Here is an 18835-nt window from a genome sequence, read left to right on the forward strand (position 1 = left end):
AATGAGCAGAAGAAAAATGGGCAAATGTACATAGAAATGCAGAGTAATTAGTGCTGTGATCACTGTTTGGAGGAGAGATGTGAAGGATTCAGCTCCACTAATGATGCTGCTTGATTGCCTCTATTTGAATGTCTCATCTGAAAAAAAAAGAAGTAAGAAAAGAAAACTTCCAGAATTTCGTGTGGTGGACAGACACACGAAATTCTGGAAGTTTTCTTTTTGTCTGTCCACCACAGAGCTCTCAGCCTCGACCTCGTGACTGAAGAATAAATGTCAGCCTTGGACTTCTACATCAGTGGTTCATTTGTTTAAGTGTCTGCCCTCAAACTGGGAGCTTTAAGAACTAATAGCACCAAATGGAGTTCAAAGTTGCCTTGGAGGAGGATGGAAGGAACACAGGAGCTGAAAATGCTTTTTAAAACACTCACCATGACTCAACGTATGCTTTTTAAAAGCCCACAACAGTAAGGAGAGGTTACTTTTTTTTTTAACGGTCTAGCATTTAGTGCACATGATTGGCCCTGAAGGCAGCGCTACACAAATTGCAGAGTGTTAATTACATCACCATTGTCGTCTAATGGAAGCTGAAGCAGCAGCAGCATGTGCATTAACAGCCGACCTGCCTCAGTCATTATCACACACAATACTCTGTCAGCCAGCCGTCCATTTTAATCACAGATACATTAATGACGTGCAAAAATAACAAACAATCACACTGAATAACATGAGCACAATGTCCTCATGTGCACTGAAGGTGCACTTTGTATCTCAGTCTCCACAAAATGAAATCACTATACACTAAGCTCCATTCTTTCAGAGATTAGCATATTTTTTGCTGGATAAAGTTTGTCAAATAAACACATCTTTGCCATTTATTTTACTGCTTTGCTATTGATCCTTTACAACCAACCAATGATACATCAGATAGAGCAAGATTCGTCACCATGGTAACCCAGAAAATGGAGGAGATGCTTTAAATGTGCTGTATGCCCAAACTGTGTCATGTAACAAAGCATGACGTTTTGCTAAACCTAACCAGAAAACAAAACTTAATCCTGAGACTGACTGTGACTTGCAATAATAATAATAATAATAATAATAATAATAATAATAATAATAATAATAATAATAATAATAATAATAATAATAATAATGAATTATCATCAATAATTATTATTGTTGTTGTTATTATCTATATATCTATATCTATATATCATTATCATATATATATATATATATACATACATACATACATACATACATACACACATACACACATACACACATACACACACACACACACACACACACACACACACACACACACACACACACACACACACATACATACATATATATATATATATATATATATGTATATGTGTGTGTGTGTGTGTGTGTGTGTGTGTGTGTGTGTGTGTGTGTGTGTGTGTTAGGGCTGGGACTTTAACGCGTTAATTTCCGCCTCCTCAGTTCCCTCATTTCTGGCACACCGGTAACTCTGATGAACACTCCAGCCCAGTAGGTGGCGGTAATGAACCTAAAGTGTGTTTGTAGCCATGAAGAAGAAGCACAGGAAGCACTGAGTGAAGTCAGGCACTTGTGAACAGTGAAGGAAGATGAGATTGAGTTTGTGGGGCAGAAAGTTTCCTTTTAAAAATCTTCCCGATGGCAGCTTGGATAAAAGCCTGGTCGTGTGCAAATTGTACAACAAATAGTTTTCTGATCACTGCAGCACTTCAAGCCGACGGTATCACCTCAATGTAAAACATGTTGCTGTTAGCACCAGAGCTAACGTTAGCTACGAGTCATGCTAACGGCTAACGGTGTAGCCATCCCATAATAGACCACTTTTCTAGACAGTGCTTGAGTTTACAGAAAGTCTGAAAATGTTGAATAAAATCGCTATAAAAGCACTTAGATTTGCAGTAATCTGTGAATGTAGCAGACAGATGAAAAATGCAGATAAATAGAAATGAAACATTTTTGTGGTTTAAGTTTTAACTCCATCGAGGCTCTGCCTCCTTGGAGGAGGAATAACTTAAACAAAAATATCTCTTTTAATAACTTAATTATGAATTTTTTGTTTATAAAAAAAATTACATAAATAAAAATTGATATTCCTATAAAAAGAACCATCAAAATTAGACCATTTGTCAGACCCAGAAAAGATGAAAACAAAATGAATCTCTGGATTTTCAACTTTCTGAAGCTCCTTGAACTACTTATGCTGATTTTATGTGCCATACAGTGGAAAAGACAACTAAATTCAGGTTTTAAGTCATCAAAATCTCTTTTTTCTATATGTCCCATTTTCCTTTTTTTAAATAAATTTTAAATTATAAACACGTATATGTCTATTCATTGTTCATTGATTCAACTGTCAACCACAATTTTATTTGAATTGAAAAACTTCACTTATTGTGTCAAATATTGCTATTTGGCAAAACTGCAATTATTGCGATTAATTAATTACAAAGCCTGTAATTAATTAGATAAAAAAAATTTTAATCTCATCCCACCACTAATACATATATATGTGTGTATATATATATATATATATATATATATATATATATATATATATATATATATATATTTATTTATTTATTTATTTACATGCATACATACATGCATATATACATATAAATAATAAGAATAAGAATAATTTTTTTTACACAATCTGGTGCAAACTGTTAGCACTTGGGATTGTAGAATAAATGTAGAATCAAGTAATTTTGATAGAATATGGGGCTTGGTTTTGGTTAAGGTTCCCAACTGAACTGCATATGACTCATATGATACATTCAAGGACCATTGGAAAGTTGAAAATCTGACAATTAGTTTTACAATTTCTTACTGATAAATGGTGTAATTCAGGCATTTTAAAAAAAGAACACATGCACTTAAAACCCGCCATTGCTAAAACAACTGTTGTTTATTTGTTATTCTACAGGAGTTTGTGATGATTGTGGTGTTCGGGTTGGAGTTCATCATCCGGATCTGGTCGGCGGGATGCTGCTGTCGCTACAGAGGATGGCAGGGTCGACTTCGCTTCGCCAGGAAACCATTTTGTGTCATAGGTGAGCAGTTGGAGCTGAGGACTCCTTCACGTTTGTGGGACACAAATACCAAAATCTACCTTTCAGCTTCTTCTTCAGCTGTAGTGGACCGTGGTTGTCCTCTCTGAGTTAGCTGAAGCACGCAAGGTTACACAGCAGCACGCAATCGACCAGAGTTTGCTGGTGTCATTTTCAGCTGTGGTCAGAGCTCAAACGAGCACAGGGCATTTACGTAATGAGGCTGCATTAACTGCCTTGTATTCTTTCCACTGTTTAGACATGGATCTGCGTGCTGCATCTTGGAAAGTTAGGGCTACTCTCAGAGGCCACGATCAATGCCATGAGCTCTGTCGCCACACTTTACAGCAGCAATGTCAGCAAAATGAAACACATAAAGTAAGAGATGAAGTGACAACGGGAGGACAGAGTGTAGAAAAAAACAGGAGAGAAGATGGGATGAAGTGAGGAAATGCTAGTGTTATGAGTCCCATTGTGCATTCGTGGCTTTGAAGGACAAACCTGATTAATAAATGAGGTGTATCATTTAGTTTTCTGTGTGTTCTCACTTCCCTGCAGACAGAAACTCTGTGACTCAGCTGCATTATAAAATGTTAAAAGATGAGAATTCTTTATATAATCACAGCAGCAGTTTGCAGAGCGATTTTTTGGCCTTATTCTTGATAATAGATTTTTCTAAACACAACTTCATACTCGTATACACACCAAGAAACCAAAGCTGCTGTTGTCTCAGAAGAACCCATAAGGTGTGAATCAATATTTAACGCCGAAAGGAGATTTTTGAGTTTATCCCTCTGAACGTTAAGCAGTTTCTGGCTGATAATGTCACATTTTTCCTCACCATGGTCTCATTTTTCACTGCAATAGAAAGTCCTGCACCTCTATGGAAACAACACAACCATGAACAGAGAGAATAATAGGACATTGTTGTATTGCCATACATCACAAAAAAGAAAAACAAAATTTAGATTTCTTTGATTATTCATTTTACAAAGATTGAAAAAAAAAAAACATTAATCATTATGAACAGCATTTTTCCAAATGACGAAAGTGTTGCTTATACTGGGGGGAAAAAACAGAGACTTTATATACTGTATGTAAAATCAATCTTTTACTACTTACATTTTTTTATTTGCTTTTATTCTTGTCTCCTCTCTGTTTTGTGTAAACACTGCCTGCAGTTCAGCTGAAAAGTTCCTGAATTTTTGTCATTTGACTGTAATCACAGCTGAGTTATGGCTTCACAGTTGTTTTTTTCCTTTTTGTAATGTTTTTTTTATTTTTACAGAATTTGGTTAAAGCAAATGGTTTATTTTTGGTGATTTTTTAAAAAATGAAGCCTGCAGCTTGCTGTGTACAGTAAAATAATTATAATTTTAAGCCTCAATTGACTTGGCAGTTGTACCAAAATAATGGTGATTTTTTAAAAAAATTTTTTAAACAAATTTAATTAAAGCAAAAAATTTAATTTGGCTAATAAATGAGTTTCTAAGTGTGTTCACAGCTTGTCTGTTCTACCTGCTGGCAAAAATAATGGACTATTCCAGGAAGCCTTTTTGGAAGCAAAACAACCAACCAATCTACGAGGCTGCCTGGACATTACAGCCTCATTTTCATCAAAATATATTTGAAGAATTCTAGAAAATATTATGTCTTCATCGAAATATCTAAAATAAAAACACACCATGCTTCAGTCCAGCTGAATGTCACTTTCAAGGGTTTTTCTCGTTGGTCTTCCCTTCACCACAAATCATTGTGTCCCAAAGTTACTGTAAAGTCTTTTTAGTACTTTTATGTTGGTACTTTTAGCTGGTGGATGACGCCAGATGGATATTCTGTAAACTGGTGTCTCCGTGGCAGCGGGAGATTCTTAATTACTTGAAATCAAAGATGGATGTAAGCAGCTTGGCTGGAAGAGTACGGAGTGTATTGGTGCCAAAACTACGCTGCCAGGGGAAGTTTCTCTGCTCAAAATATCAACCAAGTGCAGAATCTCAACACTAATACAAAATGTAAACCACTCTGATCTAAAGTTGTACATCCAGAGTGACCAGCTCATAAATCAAACAGGCTCAGTTTCATTTTAAGTGGTGTAAAGCAGGTGATTTGTCCATTCAGTGAATTCTACCATTCTACAACTTCATTCAGCAGATGCTTTTATCCACAGCGACGTAGATCTGAGAGTAGATCCAACACAAGCAAGGATCTAGTGAGGAGAAAACAACCTGGATAAGAGCCACAAAACAGGTTCAAGTGTGATAATAGGACCGTGGTGCCTTCAAGCAGTGCTGACATAATAGGATTTTAACATTTTTTTGCAGTCTGTCAAGTGCAAAAGTGTTCAGTGAAGAGCTGGTTTTCAGTCTTTTCTTAAAGACTAAGAGAGACTCTGCAGATCAAATAGAGTGCAAGTGTCAGAGTTTTGAATTTTATACGGGCAGCAACTGGAAGCCAGTGAAATGATCTGAACAGCGAGGTGACGTGCTGTTTTTAGCTGCTGCTGCTGCATTCTCTCACTGAGTCCTGAAAGAAATGAATGAATGACTTCAGGAAACACACTGTGATATTAAATCAGCCTCCTAATATGTTGGTCTGGTTTCCCTTGTTGGATTCCTCCATGTGGTGGTTTGACCGCAGGTTAGAACATTGTGTGCTGCAAATGAGGAAATCATCAACATTCATCATTTTCAGGAAACAATTAACAAGACTTTGGTGTACAAAACTTTTTAGGGAGAGATTAGTGTTTGCTTTTGGGCATTTTGTAGTACTGTGTTATTAGTTTTAACCCTTAACCCATAATATGGATTCTAACAGTTGTCAAAGAAGGCCAGAAATTCCACAAATTAACCTTGACAAGACACATTTGTGAAGTGAAAACCTTTTCAGGTGACAACCTCATGAAGCTCATTGAGAGAATGCCAAGAGTTTGCAAAGCTGTCATCAAAGCAAAGGGTTGCTATTTTGAGGTATCTGAAATACAAAACATATTGAGAGTTATTTCATATAATAATTCCATATATCTTGCACCATAGTTTTGATGTCTTCAGTATGTATCTACAATGTAGAAAGTATTAAAAAATAATGAAAAACCATGAAATAGAAGATATGTCCAAACTTTTGATTGATAGTGTCTATACACACACACGCACACACACACGCACACACACACACACACACACACACACATTCATGATAGTCTATCTACACAATTAAAAAAATCTGTGTATGAAGTTTTTCCTTTTTATTAAACAAAAGGACAAAACCAGACTGAATATGAATATCTAATCTAAAATAAGTCAGCGAGTCAAAACTCTGTAACTTTGAATCATAAAAGTTACATTAAGTTGCTTTTGTTTTTACTTAAAAAAATGGCAAAATTCATCCACAAATATATTGTAATTTTGCAAACATTCCCTTTTTGTTTAATAACTGAAACTGTTCAAGGTTAATTCGCAAGTGAGTTAACATGTACTAATATAAAATGTAAAATAACACCAGAGCCCGGTTTGGTTTGATAATTTGAATATATTTCTTCAAATCTGGCGATTGGGTTTGTGAGGATTACAGAACAAATAAAATGACTAAAATGTCCCTCAGTGAAGCAGAGATGGCTGATTGACCATCCTGACACAACCTTAGATAGCTGTACTTGTATCTGCAATATTATAACTTCACGTCAGAGGAGTCATGTTATATTGTCCATGTTTATATACAGTTCATGATTTCATCAAAAAAAAAATACAATCTGACTGCAGTTTAAGGAAGAGACAGTCGTGAGTTGCATTAATAGAAATGTAGGACTGATTTTGTTGATTCTTTTGATATTTACTTTTTAAGTTTCACTGATATCAAGTGCTCCTACATAAATGCTCACATGCTCCTCTTCTCCATCCTCATCTCCGTCACGTTTTCCCTTCATGAACGTTCAAAGTCTCTGCAGCTCTGTCGGTTCCCCATTAATGTATTTTTCATGGAGCTGCTGTTGACCTTTAAACCTTTTCCTTCTCACTGTGGATCAGCTGCTCTGTGCTTTACAGTCGGAGCCTCACAGACACCTTGGTCAGCATTTTCTCTAAAAAAAATTCTGTCCTTCGACTGAAGGACAGAAGCACAAGGGACGATTATATACGAGGAAAAAGCTCCTGAATAGCATCACTGACGGGTAGAGTTTTACAACATGTTCGTTGAGGTTTTCTCTGCACAGACACTAGGATTGTGTTTGTTTGCGTGTCTGCGTCTTTTCTTTGTGCATCTTATACGGGAATAATTGTGAAGGAGCAGACGTGAAAATAGCTTCCCACAGCAACCAGTTATTTCTCCCCTGCTGTTGTGTTTGTGTAAAGTGCAGATCAATACGCCGAGTGAGCGACTTAAACGAACATATAGCACATATAGGAGGCAGCTCATTGCTGTGCTGTTGATGCCTGCAGCAGATTGTGTCGTTTCCAGTAATGTGAAGTCTGAGAGGATTTGCCCCATTGAGGGGTGACAGCAGTGAGTAGCTGTTATCTGACCTGAAGGCCTCCGTGCGTTTAAAGGTCCAATTCACATTCAGATCAATAGTAATAAGATTTACTTGCCTTTAGGTCAAAGCAGAAATGAACAGTGATTTTTGTCGTTGTTCTGACGTATATAAACATGTGTGACCTATTTCTGTTGCTTTATTTATGATCACTGTTATTTCCTAGTTGCTGGGCGATACGTATATTTCTTCTGCACTAGAAAGTCTTGAAAACAGCGAGAAGAAGTGCAGCACTCTGACTCACTGCTGTAATGATTGAACCACACGCAATTTAAAAAAAAATCACTGAAATTACATCCTTTAACAACAATCATCACACTTTAAACTTTCTGACGATCCTTGAACTTCTCATGTTTGACATGTCCATCAGGAAAATTAATCAAATCTAAGATGAAAATTGTAACATTTTGTTAAAAACTGCTTTATTCTACAAAAACTAAGCACTTGCTCCAACGATATTCTGTAAAAATGGAAAATTCTGGGTTTGTCAGCACAACCATGATGCCACTATTGAGCCAGTAGCAACCAACAGTCATTCGACAAAAAGTCAACAACTTTTCGGCTGAACTGCAGGCTGTGTTTAAACAAAGCAGAGAGGAGACAAATATGCAAACAGATTAGAGAGTCTGTGATACAGGATCAATCAAATAAATGTAGCATGGTTCCTGTATTTAAAAAATACAGCTAAAAACCTTTAGAAAACATTAATCTTTCAATGTGAGTTCTCTCTCCTTCATGGTTGTTCTGTTTCCATAGAGGTGCAGGACTTTATATTGCAGTGAAAAATGAACCCACAGTGAAGAAAAATGTGACAAGAGATAAAAACACCCAGAAGCTACTTAGACTTCAGAGAGTTAAGAATTTAGAAGTGTCAGTTTTCTAAAACTTGTACAGTCTGAGTTAGTTTTGAAATGACATGTTAGCTTAATGCTTTTAAAAATGAGAACACATTAAAGATTATTTTTCCCATGTCAGGTTTTATGGATCCTTCATGTGAAGGTGTCAGACACATTTTTGAATCATCAGGAAGAATTAAATCCCATTCTGTTACTGAGTTGTGTGTTTTTGTGTCTCTGCCCTCCAGACATCATCGTGCTGATAGCGTCGGTGGCCGTGGTGTCGGCCGGCAGTCAGGGAAACATCTTCGCCACATCGGTGCTGCGGAGCCTCAGATTCCTGCAGATCCTCCGGATGGTGCGAATGGACCGAAGAGGAGGAACCTGGAAGCTGCTGGGATCCGTCGTCTACGCACACAGCAAGGTGGGCAGCCACAGGTTAACAACAACGCAATCACAGGTTTTATCAGCTACAGGTGAGGATCTGGGAGAAGTGACTGGACTTGTTAGTGTGGTAGCATATTTGGAGAGCAAAATCTTAACATAAAAAGCAGTAATAAAAGTGGCACGAGACAAAAAAACACAACATAAAAGACTCATTTGAACATTATTTAACCAAGTAAATTGCACAGTGTCAGTGAAATTAATCTGCAATCTCATCAGTGCATTCACAAAATCAGACATTTTAATGTACAAAAAGAGATGTGCAAATATAAAATATAAAAATCTAGAAGAAAAAATCATATGCACAAGTGTGTCTATGAAAACTTTTTTTTTTTTTTAAATAGCTTATTTGTTATATTAGGAACTATATACACAGTAACTGATCCTGTATGACTGGATGTTGCAGATTGCTGAACATATACAAAAAAGTACTATCTTAAAGTATCCATCCATCCATCCATCCATCCATCCATCCATCCATCCATCATCTATACACCACTTAATCCTCATTAGGGTCACATGGGGGCTGACTGAGGGTGAAGGCAGGGGACACCTGGACAGGTCACCAGTCTATCACAGGGCTACATATACAGACAAACAATCACACTCGCATTCACACCTACGGACAATTCAGAGTTACCAGTTAACCAGAGCATGTTTTTGGACTGTGGCAGTAAGCCGGAGAACCCAGAGAAAACCCACCCATGCACAGGGAGAACATGCAAACTCCATGCAGAAAGATCCCGAGAAAGCTGTGATGCAAACCGAGAAAGTGCTGACCACCGAGCCACTATGCAGCCCCAGAATTCAAACAATTAAAATACCAATAGAATTCCTTTTGCTGTCATTGAACAGTTTATCCTGTTTATCCTATTTCTCTCTGCCAGAGCTTCCTTCTTCTTCTTCCCACTCTCATTGGATCAGTAGGGCTTCTGTCTGTAATATGTAATGGTTCGGTTTTGACATCACTATGAGAAGCTCCCTGAGATGACTCCGTGTTTGTTAATCAGACGCTGTATGTGAGTAAAACTGAATTCTATCAAAGCTGCAGATTGAATAATCCTGGTAAAACATGGCACTCTAAATGAAAAGGTCAAATGCTTTTATGAAGGTAGTGTGAACAGGTTTTTATAAATTGACTCTCTAGCCTCCCACCCAGGACACGTTTCTGTCCAGGAAACTGCTTCTGGAGGATTTCTGTTGGAAAAACAGGAAAGCCAACAAAAACTATGATGCAGCCTGAAGTAACAGAAGTTCTGGTCCCGAGACACAGAAGAATCACCGAATAATCTAATATACACTCAGATAAATGTGTTATTTAACAACTATTGGAATCACATAACTAACTGTATGGGTGAATTCTGGTGCTTTTTTAAACTGCAGAGAACTCACATCAGCTTTCACTGTCTGATAAATGGCAGTGAGCTGCTTTAAGAGCTGCGAAATCATAGAACACATGACGATTTTAGCTTCCCACAGCTAAATGAACGTGATCGACTTTCACATTGACATTTTAAATGGTCCACTCATGGAAAACATATCAAATGATTAAATGTACTTGCTTTCAACTGGGTAAACACATTATGTGATCTTATTTTGCTCTTTATAAAGTAATTTTTGGCCTCACGCCTGTCTGAACTGCAGTGGAGACTAGAGGCTTCTCTGTGCACAGCCAATTAGCTCGTTTCTACTCATATGTCAGGCATTTAGGGAACATCAGTAGTGTCAGTTGATAAGCAGATGTACAGCACACAAGGTGTGTTGGGTGCAGTTTTATTTCTAGTTTTTCACTAGTAGGTGATCTGAATTCAGAATTCTGTTTTTTGATGCAGATTTGAACATTAGCGTGAATGTAGCAAAACATGGAAGTGAAAACAGAATTCAGTTTTTTACAATAGAAATGTTTTGTCCTTATCAATTATTCAATAATCATCATCTTAATACTGATGTTAATAATCATGATTAATATTTTGGCAATAATCGTACAGCTCTAGTCAATTGTATGGAAATATTTCAGCTACAGAAACTGTGATGTTGGCCAAAAATAGGTTCTTTTTTTTTGCAGTGAGGCAACACATCCAGTAGTTAATAACTAATAATAGGGACCGAATAGTTTGACCATTTCAATTAGCCCCATGATGAGTACATAACCACATAACCGAAGCCTAATGTCATCCAAAGAAAAAAAACACTTCAAGCTCAAACACATCTTCAAAGAGTTTTTAAAGCTTTTAAAAAGATTTTTTTATTTTTAAAATATTTTTATGCAAATACACGCCTCTGCTAAAACAACCCAATTATTTAGGAAGGATGAATTCTTTCCAGATACAGTTATCCAAGTCATTTGGTGGAAAAATCCTGCTTTATTTCATATTGCAATAGAACAAACCATTCAACATGTCAGGATGCTTGTAGCTCTGTATTAGAAAATATTTTTACATTGACAGTAAAACACAGTTTCAGTATCACGTGATCATTGTACTTCATAGAGTTTTGTCCTCAGTTTTAATACATAAGATGAGAAGATGAAACTTTGTCAATCATGAAGGACATTCAGTACCTAAAAAGTAGAAAAGCAATAAGATGTAAGTATGATACGTTACTAAAACTAGAAAAGCACTCTCAGACTCCACCAAGGCTGTTCATTCCTCCATATGGCAGTCTGAAATTCAGCTTTTTTTTTTTTTTTTTTTTTAAGAAATGCAGCATTTTGTTTATTAGCTATTGATGATCAGAAATCATAGCACTATAGAATGTAGCTGTACCCACCAACAAAATGACCTTGTGGTGATCATAGGTGTGTGTTATGCATGTGTACGTGATGTATGGATACCGAATCACGTGACCTAAATATGTAGTGGGAGGCAGGAATTGATGGGACTCAGAAACACCCCCACAATTTAATCAACTGTTCCTTGTATGATTTCCAGCAGATAAGTCCTGATAAGTCCACAGCGGTGGATTTGTAGTAGGATCACGATCATGTGATCATCAGCAGGCAGCTGACGTAGCGTTCACTTGTTGTCATAGATAAAGTGATGCCGTGCCGCTATCTCACAATGATACGGAAATCTTTAACAAATCCATGGATCCAGACTATAAGCTGCATCACTGCCAAAATCTGATCACTTGGTCCTTCTGTCATTTCTGACCTTCCCTGAAAATTTCATCCAAATCTGTTAATTGGATTTTGAGTAATGTTGCTCACAGACAAACAGACAGACACAGACAGACAAATGCACGCCGATCATCACATAACTCCACCTTGGCGGAGTAATAAAAACAAGTCGCTACAATAGTTCTAGAATAGGACAGTAAAAAGTAATCCTGTTAATTATATTGGGTTAATACTACACATGACAATCAAAAAATACAAGAAAATGCTATATTGAAAATGAAATTAAAAGGAAATATTGTTGATATTGACAATTTGGTACATGAAATGTAATCACAATGCTGCAAATGAAAATGAAATATTACACATGAATCTAAAACCTACACCTGAGAAATGAAGATCTGGAATTTTGCACATTAGAAATTGCACATGAAATTAAGTGTTACACATGATAGGGAAACTGATGTTGCACAACCTATTAAGAAGTTATGTTCCATTGATCAGCGGTCCATTGATCTCACATGGACCGCCAACACCTCCCACTTGGTGAAGAAGACTCAGCAGAGACTTTTCTTTCTGCGGAGGCTGAGAAAGGCCAAGCTCCCCTCACAGCTTCTCATGAACTTCTACAGGAGTACGATTGAGAGCATTCTGTGCTACCGCAGCACCGTCTGGTTTTCCAGCTGCACCGCTGGAAACAGAAGGGACTTGGCCTGTGATGTAAAAACTGCACAGTGGATTGTGGGAGCACAGCTTCCCAGCCTGGACTCTGTCTATGCTAGCCGGCTGAGGAAAAAGGCCAGCAGCATCGCCAGAGATCCCACCCATCCTGGACACAGACTGTTTGTCCCCCTTCCATCAGGGAAAAGATTCCGGTCATTAAAAACAAGAACCAGCAGACTGCGGAACAGCTTCTTCCCCAGAGCTGTTGTTGCCATCACACCCCCCCACCCATTGCCCCAGCATCCAGACATTCCCCCCTCCCGGCTCATCTGTGCAATAAGAGCTCTACTTTATTCCTGCAACACTTTATCAACACGGACCACTTTACTTTGTATATAGTACTTTGATTCTTTTTATTTTTTAAAGAGTATTTTTATCTATTTTTATTCTTATTTGCACTGCTGCTAATTGTCATGTTGTTCCAGACAAATTTGGCTGTACTTCTGCACAATGACAATAAAGTCTCTTTATCTTTACAATGACACTGATAATGTCATGTAGATCTAAAAGAAAAGAAAAGCAGATTGAGTTTTATCTGAAGTGGTTGTGCTTTTTTCCACCATCACACTGAGTGTCTGTTTGCGCCTGCAGGAGCTGGTCACCGCCTGGTACATCGGCTTTCTGGTCCTGATCTTCTCTTCGTTCCTCGTCTACCTTGTGGAGAATAAGTTCAACAAGGAGTTCGCAACTTACGCTGATGCCTTGTGGTGGGGAACGGTGAGTCTGCACTGACTTTAACAGCTGCCTGACAGATATCTTGACTCGATTTATTTCCTCACACTAACACTGAGTGTTCGGTCAAGCTTCCTGCCCAACAGCAGACTAAACACTTCTTTGATTTTCAGCTTCATATCTACACTTTTACCTCTAAACGTGCCTGGATGCTGAAAAACAGAATCCTTGCTGTTATTTTCTCCTGCTCGGTTTTGCCTCTGAGCGCTGACAGCCTCTCCATAACATTAACCCCGCGTGGCTCCATTTAACACCATTTTCAAATTCATAATGGTTGGAAATGGCCTTTGTCGTGGTGGCAATCAGAGCCTGAATGACAGATAATCAGTCTGCCAAATCAGAGGTAGATGGATGGAAACACTTACAAAGAACCGAAGCCGAGCAAAGAGTTCTGCAAGCTGCGCCCAGACCAGTTCACAGCCGCATTTTTGTCATTAAACCGTGAATATGCTCCATTAAATACTCCTCTTCAGGCTTTTACCGAACAGGTGAATACGTTTATTCTTTTTTTCTTTTTGATGTGCTAAGTACCATCACAATGAGTCATTATCACAATTTACTCTGCTTTTATCGAAACATCATTTGAATTCTTCTGACAAGACATTTTAGTTTTCAGTCAGTCAGAGGTGAAAAAATGTCAAAGAGCTGCTTCACAGGTCACCTTTAAATTCAGTCTTCACGCATAAAACACAACAATAACACACAAAACAAAACAAACAAAGCAGCCTCAATACTGGACAGAAATAAGTTGAATTAATCCGAAAATTTTATGTTGACTCAACACAACTACATTAAGTTGGACCAAAATAATTGCTTAATGATGAAAGAAAACTATTTGACTATGTGGATTTTTTTTTTTATTTGAGTGTAAGCTAAATTGACTTAGTGTATCTCAACATCAATGAATGTAATAAATGCTCATTATAATGCAAAAATTAACTGATTTAATAATGTTTTTCTTGGAAACATGAAACGTAATCATACAAAATACATGTCACACTTTAATAATATAATATTTTCCTTATTTTGAGTGTGTGCTTAAGAAATTTTCTTTTTCTGCCGTGGCAGAATAAACATTTCAGCTGCAGGCTTTCAGCGCTGTACTTGAATTCAAGGCCTCCACACAGAAGAGATTCAACGCTGGGTTAGGGTTGAGGTTATCGCTCAGATATTATTCAAAAATACTTACAGATTCAGGTCCTCAGGTGTGCTGTGAAAGCAGCTGATGCATTTTCACTCAAGGCCACAGGTGAACCCAAATTAACACACTTTTAAAGTACTGGTTCATCCAAACGGCTAAATCTGAAACACAGAAGCGAGTGCAATCCTGTTTTTATGACTCAAAGTCAAGAAAAAATAACATTTGAATTTAAAAAAAAGAAATCTATTATAAGCTCTTAAAAAGACTAACTAATCTCTTTTTGATTCCTTTTAAATCCTTTACTGGTGCATATAAACCATTTTTAGGGCATTTATCCTCCTGCATGTTGATGTTTACTATTGCAAATGTTGATAATGTGTTAAATATATGTTAAGTAAATGTAAAAGCAAGCTAAGACAACAAAGGGGGTGCAGGCTATGGGATCATAAACACCAAACAAAAGGGTTATTTTTTCACATGAAGTTCTTCTACGGATTTATACAACAATAGTAAAATAGTTTCCTAAATATTCTCTGACTTACGTTTAACCTTTTGAACTCTGAAATTCACCAGTGCGCTTGAAGGGCATTTTATCATTAAAAAAATCACCAAAATTACACCATTTATTAGCCAGATACCCTAACCCTACATTATTGATAGAAGAGTCACCTTTTTTTCCCAGTGTTGGTAACCTCTATGAGTACTTGGAAAAACATTGAAAAAATAAGTAATCAGGGAAATTTGACTTTAATTTCATGGCGTAATAATTTAGTGCACAATAGACATTTCTGAGTTTTCTCTCCTTCTTGTGCTGCTTCCATAGAGGGGCAGGACTTTATATTGCAGTAAATAGTTCAGAGAGCTGGAATTGATCAACACAGCAGTAATACGTTACTTGCCAAGTTCCTAACTATCCTTATTAGAAACTAGTACCAGAGAATGACCATAAAACACGAGGCCTAAAGACAAATTTGACTAAAAGAGGACAATATAATCATAAGAATACAGAATTACAACACAACAAAAGACAAAGTCAGGGTGTCAATCTGTACTTGAACTGAATCCCAACAATAAGAAGTAGATCTTCAATAAAAGTTTCTACATTCTGAGCAGTTCTTACATGAAAAGGTAAACTGTTACAGAGATTAGAAGAAGTCACTGCAAAGGCTCTATCGCCTCTATTTTTGTGCCCTGATTTTGAAAAAGAGCATCTGGCTGGTCAACCTCAGTGGTGAACCATTTAAAACCTTTAAAACAAACAAACAAACAATAAGTCTATAAATCAATCCTAAAATAGACAGAAAGCCAGTGGAGGGAGGTCAGTACTGGTATCCTGACATCGTACTTTCTTTTTCTGTTCTGCAGCAGCTGTAGACGCTGAAGAGATGTCTGCTTTACGCCCACATACCAAGAATTAGAATTCAGAGTCTTTGGGCAGCAGACAGACCTTCACCTTGGCTAAAAGTCTGAACTGAAAAATACCCATTTTCAACACTGAGCTGGTCTGTCTGTATATTTTAAGGAGCTGTCGAAGAAGGCTTTTCACAACAGATAAGTTGTATGAAGCAAGCAGGTGTTATCAGGGTCATTCGAAAGATCTGGTCAACAGCTAAACATATCAGTGTTACTTTAATCAACTGAGAAAGCTGAATTCCATCTAGGTTTGAATATCTTTCGAGTAGTCTTGCAGGCGCTGCATTACTTTTCATTTTAATGGGTAGATATGTGTTTATATCAGCGAAACAATGAAAAAGAATGTAGCATTTCTTAAAAATTGACCATAGGAATGGACCCAACATGGAGCCCTGAGGGACCCCGCAAGTGTGGCTGCAGCCAACAAATATTTACCCAAAAAGCTTCTATCTGTCAGATATGACCTGAATTATTTGAGGACATTACTGTTGAGGCTCAGGACCTGATAATAAATCATTTACTTTCACAGATTACCCTGACAACCATCGGCTATGGAGACAAGACACCAAAAACGTGGACAGGACGGATGTTGTCTGCGGGGTTCGCCCTCCTAGGCATCTCCTTCTTTGCCTTGCCAGCAGTAAGTCACAGCTTTTTCTTGTGCATCATGGATATATAGCAGTCCACTGAAGCAGTTTCCTGAAGCAGCTTGATTTAGAAACTGTGCAAGACAGCAATAATTCAATTATATATAATTTTATATTCATATTTGATTGCGGGCTGCACAGTGGCGTAGTGGTTAGCACTTTCGCCTTGCAGCGAGAAGGTCCCTGGTTCGCGTCCCGGCTTTCCCGGGATCTTTCTGCATGGAGTTTGCATGTTCTCCCTGTGCATGCGTGGGTTTTCTCCGGGTACTCCGGCTTCCTCCCACAGTCCAAAAATATGCTGAGGTTAATTGATTATTCTAAATTGCCCGTAGGTGTGAATGTGAGAGTGATTGTTTATCTCTGTATGTAGCCCTGCGACAGACTGGCGACCTGTCTAGGGTGTCCCCTGCCTTCACCTGAGTCAGCTGGGATAGACTCCAGCCCCCCCCCCGCGACCCTAATGAGGATTAAGCGGTGTATAGATAATGGATGGATATTTGATTGCAGGACTGTGAAGTTTACCCAAATTTAGCTGGGCAGTAAATGGCATTATGATTTATGGCATCATAATGATGTTATAGTGCATAAAATACATTTGTGAGTTCTCTCTACTTCTAGTTATGGTTGTGCTGTTTACATAAAGGTACAGGACTTTATATTAAAGTGAAAAAGGAGCACACATTGAGGAAAAATGTACAAAATACATCCAGAAACTGTTTGGAGTTCTGGGGATTAACTTCAGATCACAACAACTCAGTCAACAAACTGAAACCTGAAAGAAATAAACTTAAATCATTCACATAATATAGCTTCACATATTATATAAAAAAAACTAATACTTCAAGTCTTTGTCGTAGCAAAACTAATTTTCACTGAGCTATAAGTAAGAAAAATAAAGCCACAATGGTAGTTCTTGATGATATTATAATGCTTTTCTTAGCAGATAAATGATACCTGAGCTTCTTTGGTGTACAAGTACATGCAGTATTTCTTCCTGTTTTGTGTATTTATACTGTTAATGTCCCACCAGGGTATTCTAGGTTCAGGCTTCGCCCTGAAGGTCCAGGAGCAGCACAGACAGAAGCACTTTGAGAAGAGACGGAACCCAGCCGCCTACCTCATCCAGGTAAGACCTGTGTGCTTTTACTTTACTGTTGTGGAGCTGGAAATTGAAAATATTATTACTGATGATGAATTGTTGGAGCCATTCGAAAACAATACACCACAGTGTCTACGTAAGCTGAATCTTTTGCATAATACAACATATGATTAAAATCCATAAATGACCTCTCCAGTTTCTTTTTCCTCCGTGGACTCTCCCAAACCCTCAAACTATCCAGTAAAAAGCAGATAACACGTCCAGCCCCCTCACCTTCACCCTGCAGGAAAATCTTTAATCTCTGGGATTTTTTTAATGCAGAAACACCAGTTTGGCAAACATATTCTTGCCACCTCCATCCTGTCTACTGCCTGATCTTCACATGTATTGTCCTCCTCATTTACAGTTATTCATTCCCACAACACAGTTTGATTTATAGTGAATTCTTATTTGACCAATAGGTTTCTTCTGGAAATGACAAAAACAAATGGCAAAAGATGGTAATGCAGACTGTTGGAGATGTTAACGATACATTTTAAGTATATCTGTCTATGTGTGTGGGTGTGTGTGTGTGTGTGTGTGTTTGTTTTTTGCCATCAATTCCTGCCACCCGCTACATATTTAGGTCACGTGATGTAGCTAACCTCAGCCAGACAATGGTGAAGCTCCTGATGTTTCACAAAGCCTTTATTTACGTTCAGCTGTCAGCCTTATTTTGAACACAAATTCACCTTTCTGTCCTTCATTCCTTTCTTCAGGAAACACCATAAGAGCTTGTTCCCATTCCAGCTAGGTGCTTCTAAGTTTAGACACATTCTTTGCAAGACAGCAACATATTCACCATTATACTAACAATGAGCTGTTAGTGGTTTAGTATGTCGTCCAAAATGTGACAAAAATGTCATAGTTTAGTATGTCTTCCAAAATGTGAAAGAAACGTCATAGTTTAGTATGTCGTCCAAAATGTGATAAAAACGTCATAGGTTAGTATGACAGTCCAAAATACGACAAAAACATCATAGGTTAGTATGTCGTCCAAAATGTGACAAAAACGTCATAGTTTAGTATGTCGTCCAAAATGTG

The 18835-nt window shown here is 37.7% G+C and overlaps 1 protein-coding gene across 5 annotated transcripts in view; it reads left to right on the forward strand.

The window, feature by feature from the left end:
* The window catches only part of LOC111569979 (potassium voltage-gated channel subfamily KQT member 5-like), a 178200-nt gene that overhangs the window by 115653 nt on the left and 43712 nt on the right, over window positions 1-18835 (forward strand). For all 5 annotated transcript variants that reach the window (XM_055009537.1, XM_055009539.1, XM_055009538.1 and 2 more), the window contains exons 3-7: window positions 2957-3083; window positions 8687-8862; window positions 13312-13437; window positions 16536-16646; window positions 17684-17779. In XM_055009537.1, the coding sequence (XP_054865512.1) occupies window positions 2957-3083; window positions 8687-8862; window positions 13312-13437; window positions 16536-16646; window positions 17684-17779 (636 nt within the window). The remainder of the gene's footprint in view (window positions 1-2956; window positions 3084-8686; window positions 8863-13311; window positions 13438-16535; window positions 16647-17683; window positions 17780-18835) is intronic.

The sequence above is a fragment of the Amphiprion ocellaris genome, chromosome 4 (genome assembly GCF_022539595.1).
Source record: "Amphiprion ocellaris isolate individual 3 ecotype Okinawa chromosome 4, ASM2253959v1, whole genome shotgun sequence".
Taxonomy (NCBI): domain Eukaryota; kingdom Metazoa; phylum Chordata; class Actinopteri; family Pomacentridae; genus Amphiprion; species Amphiprion ocellaris.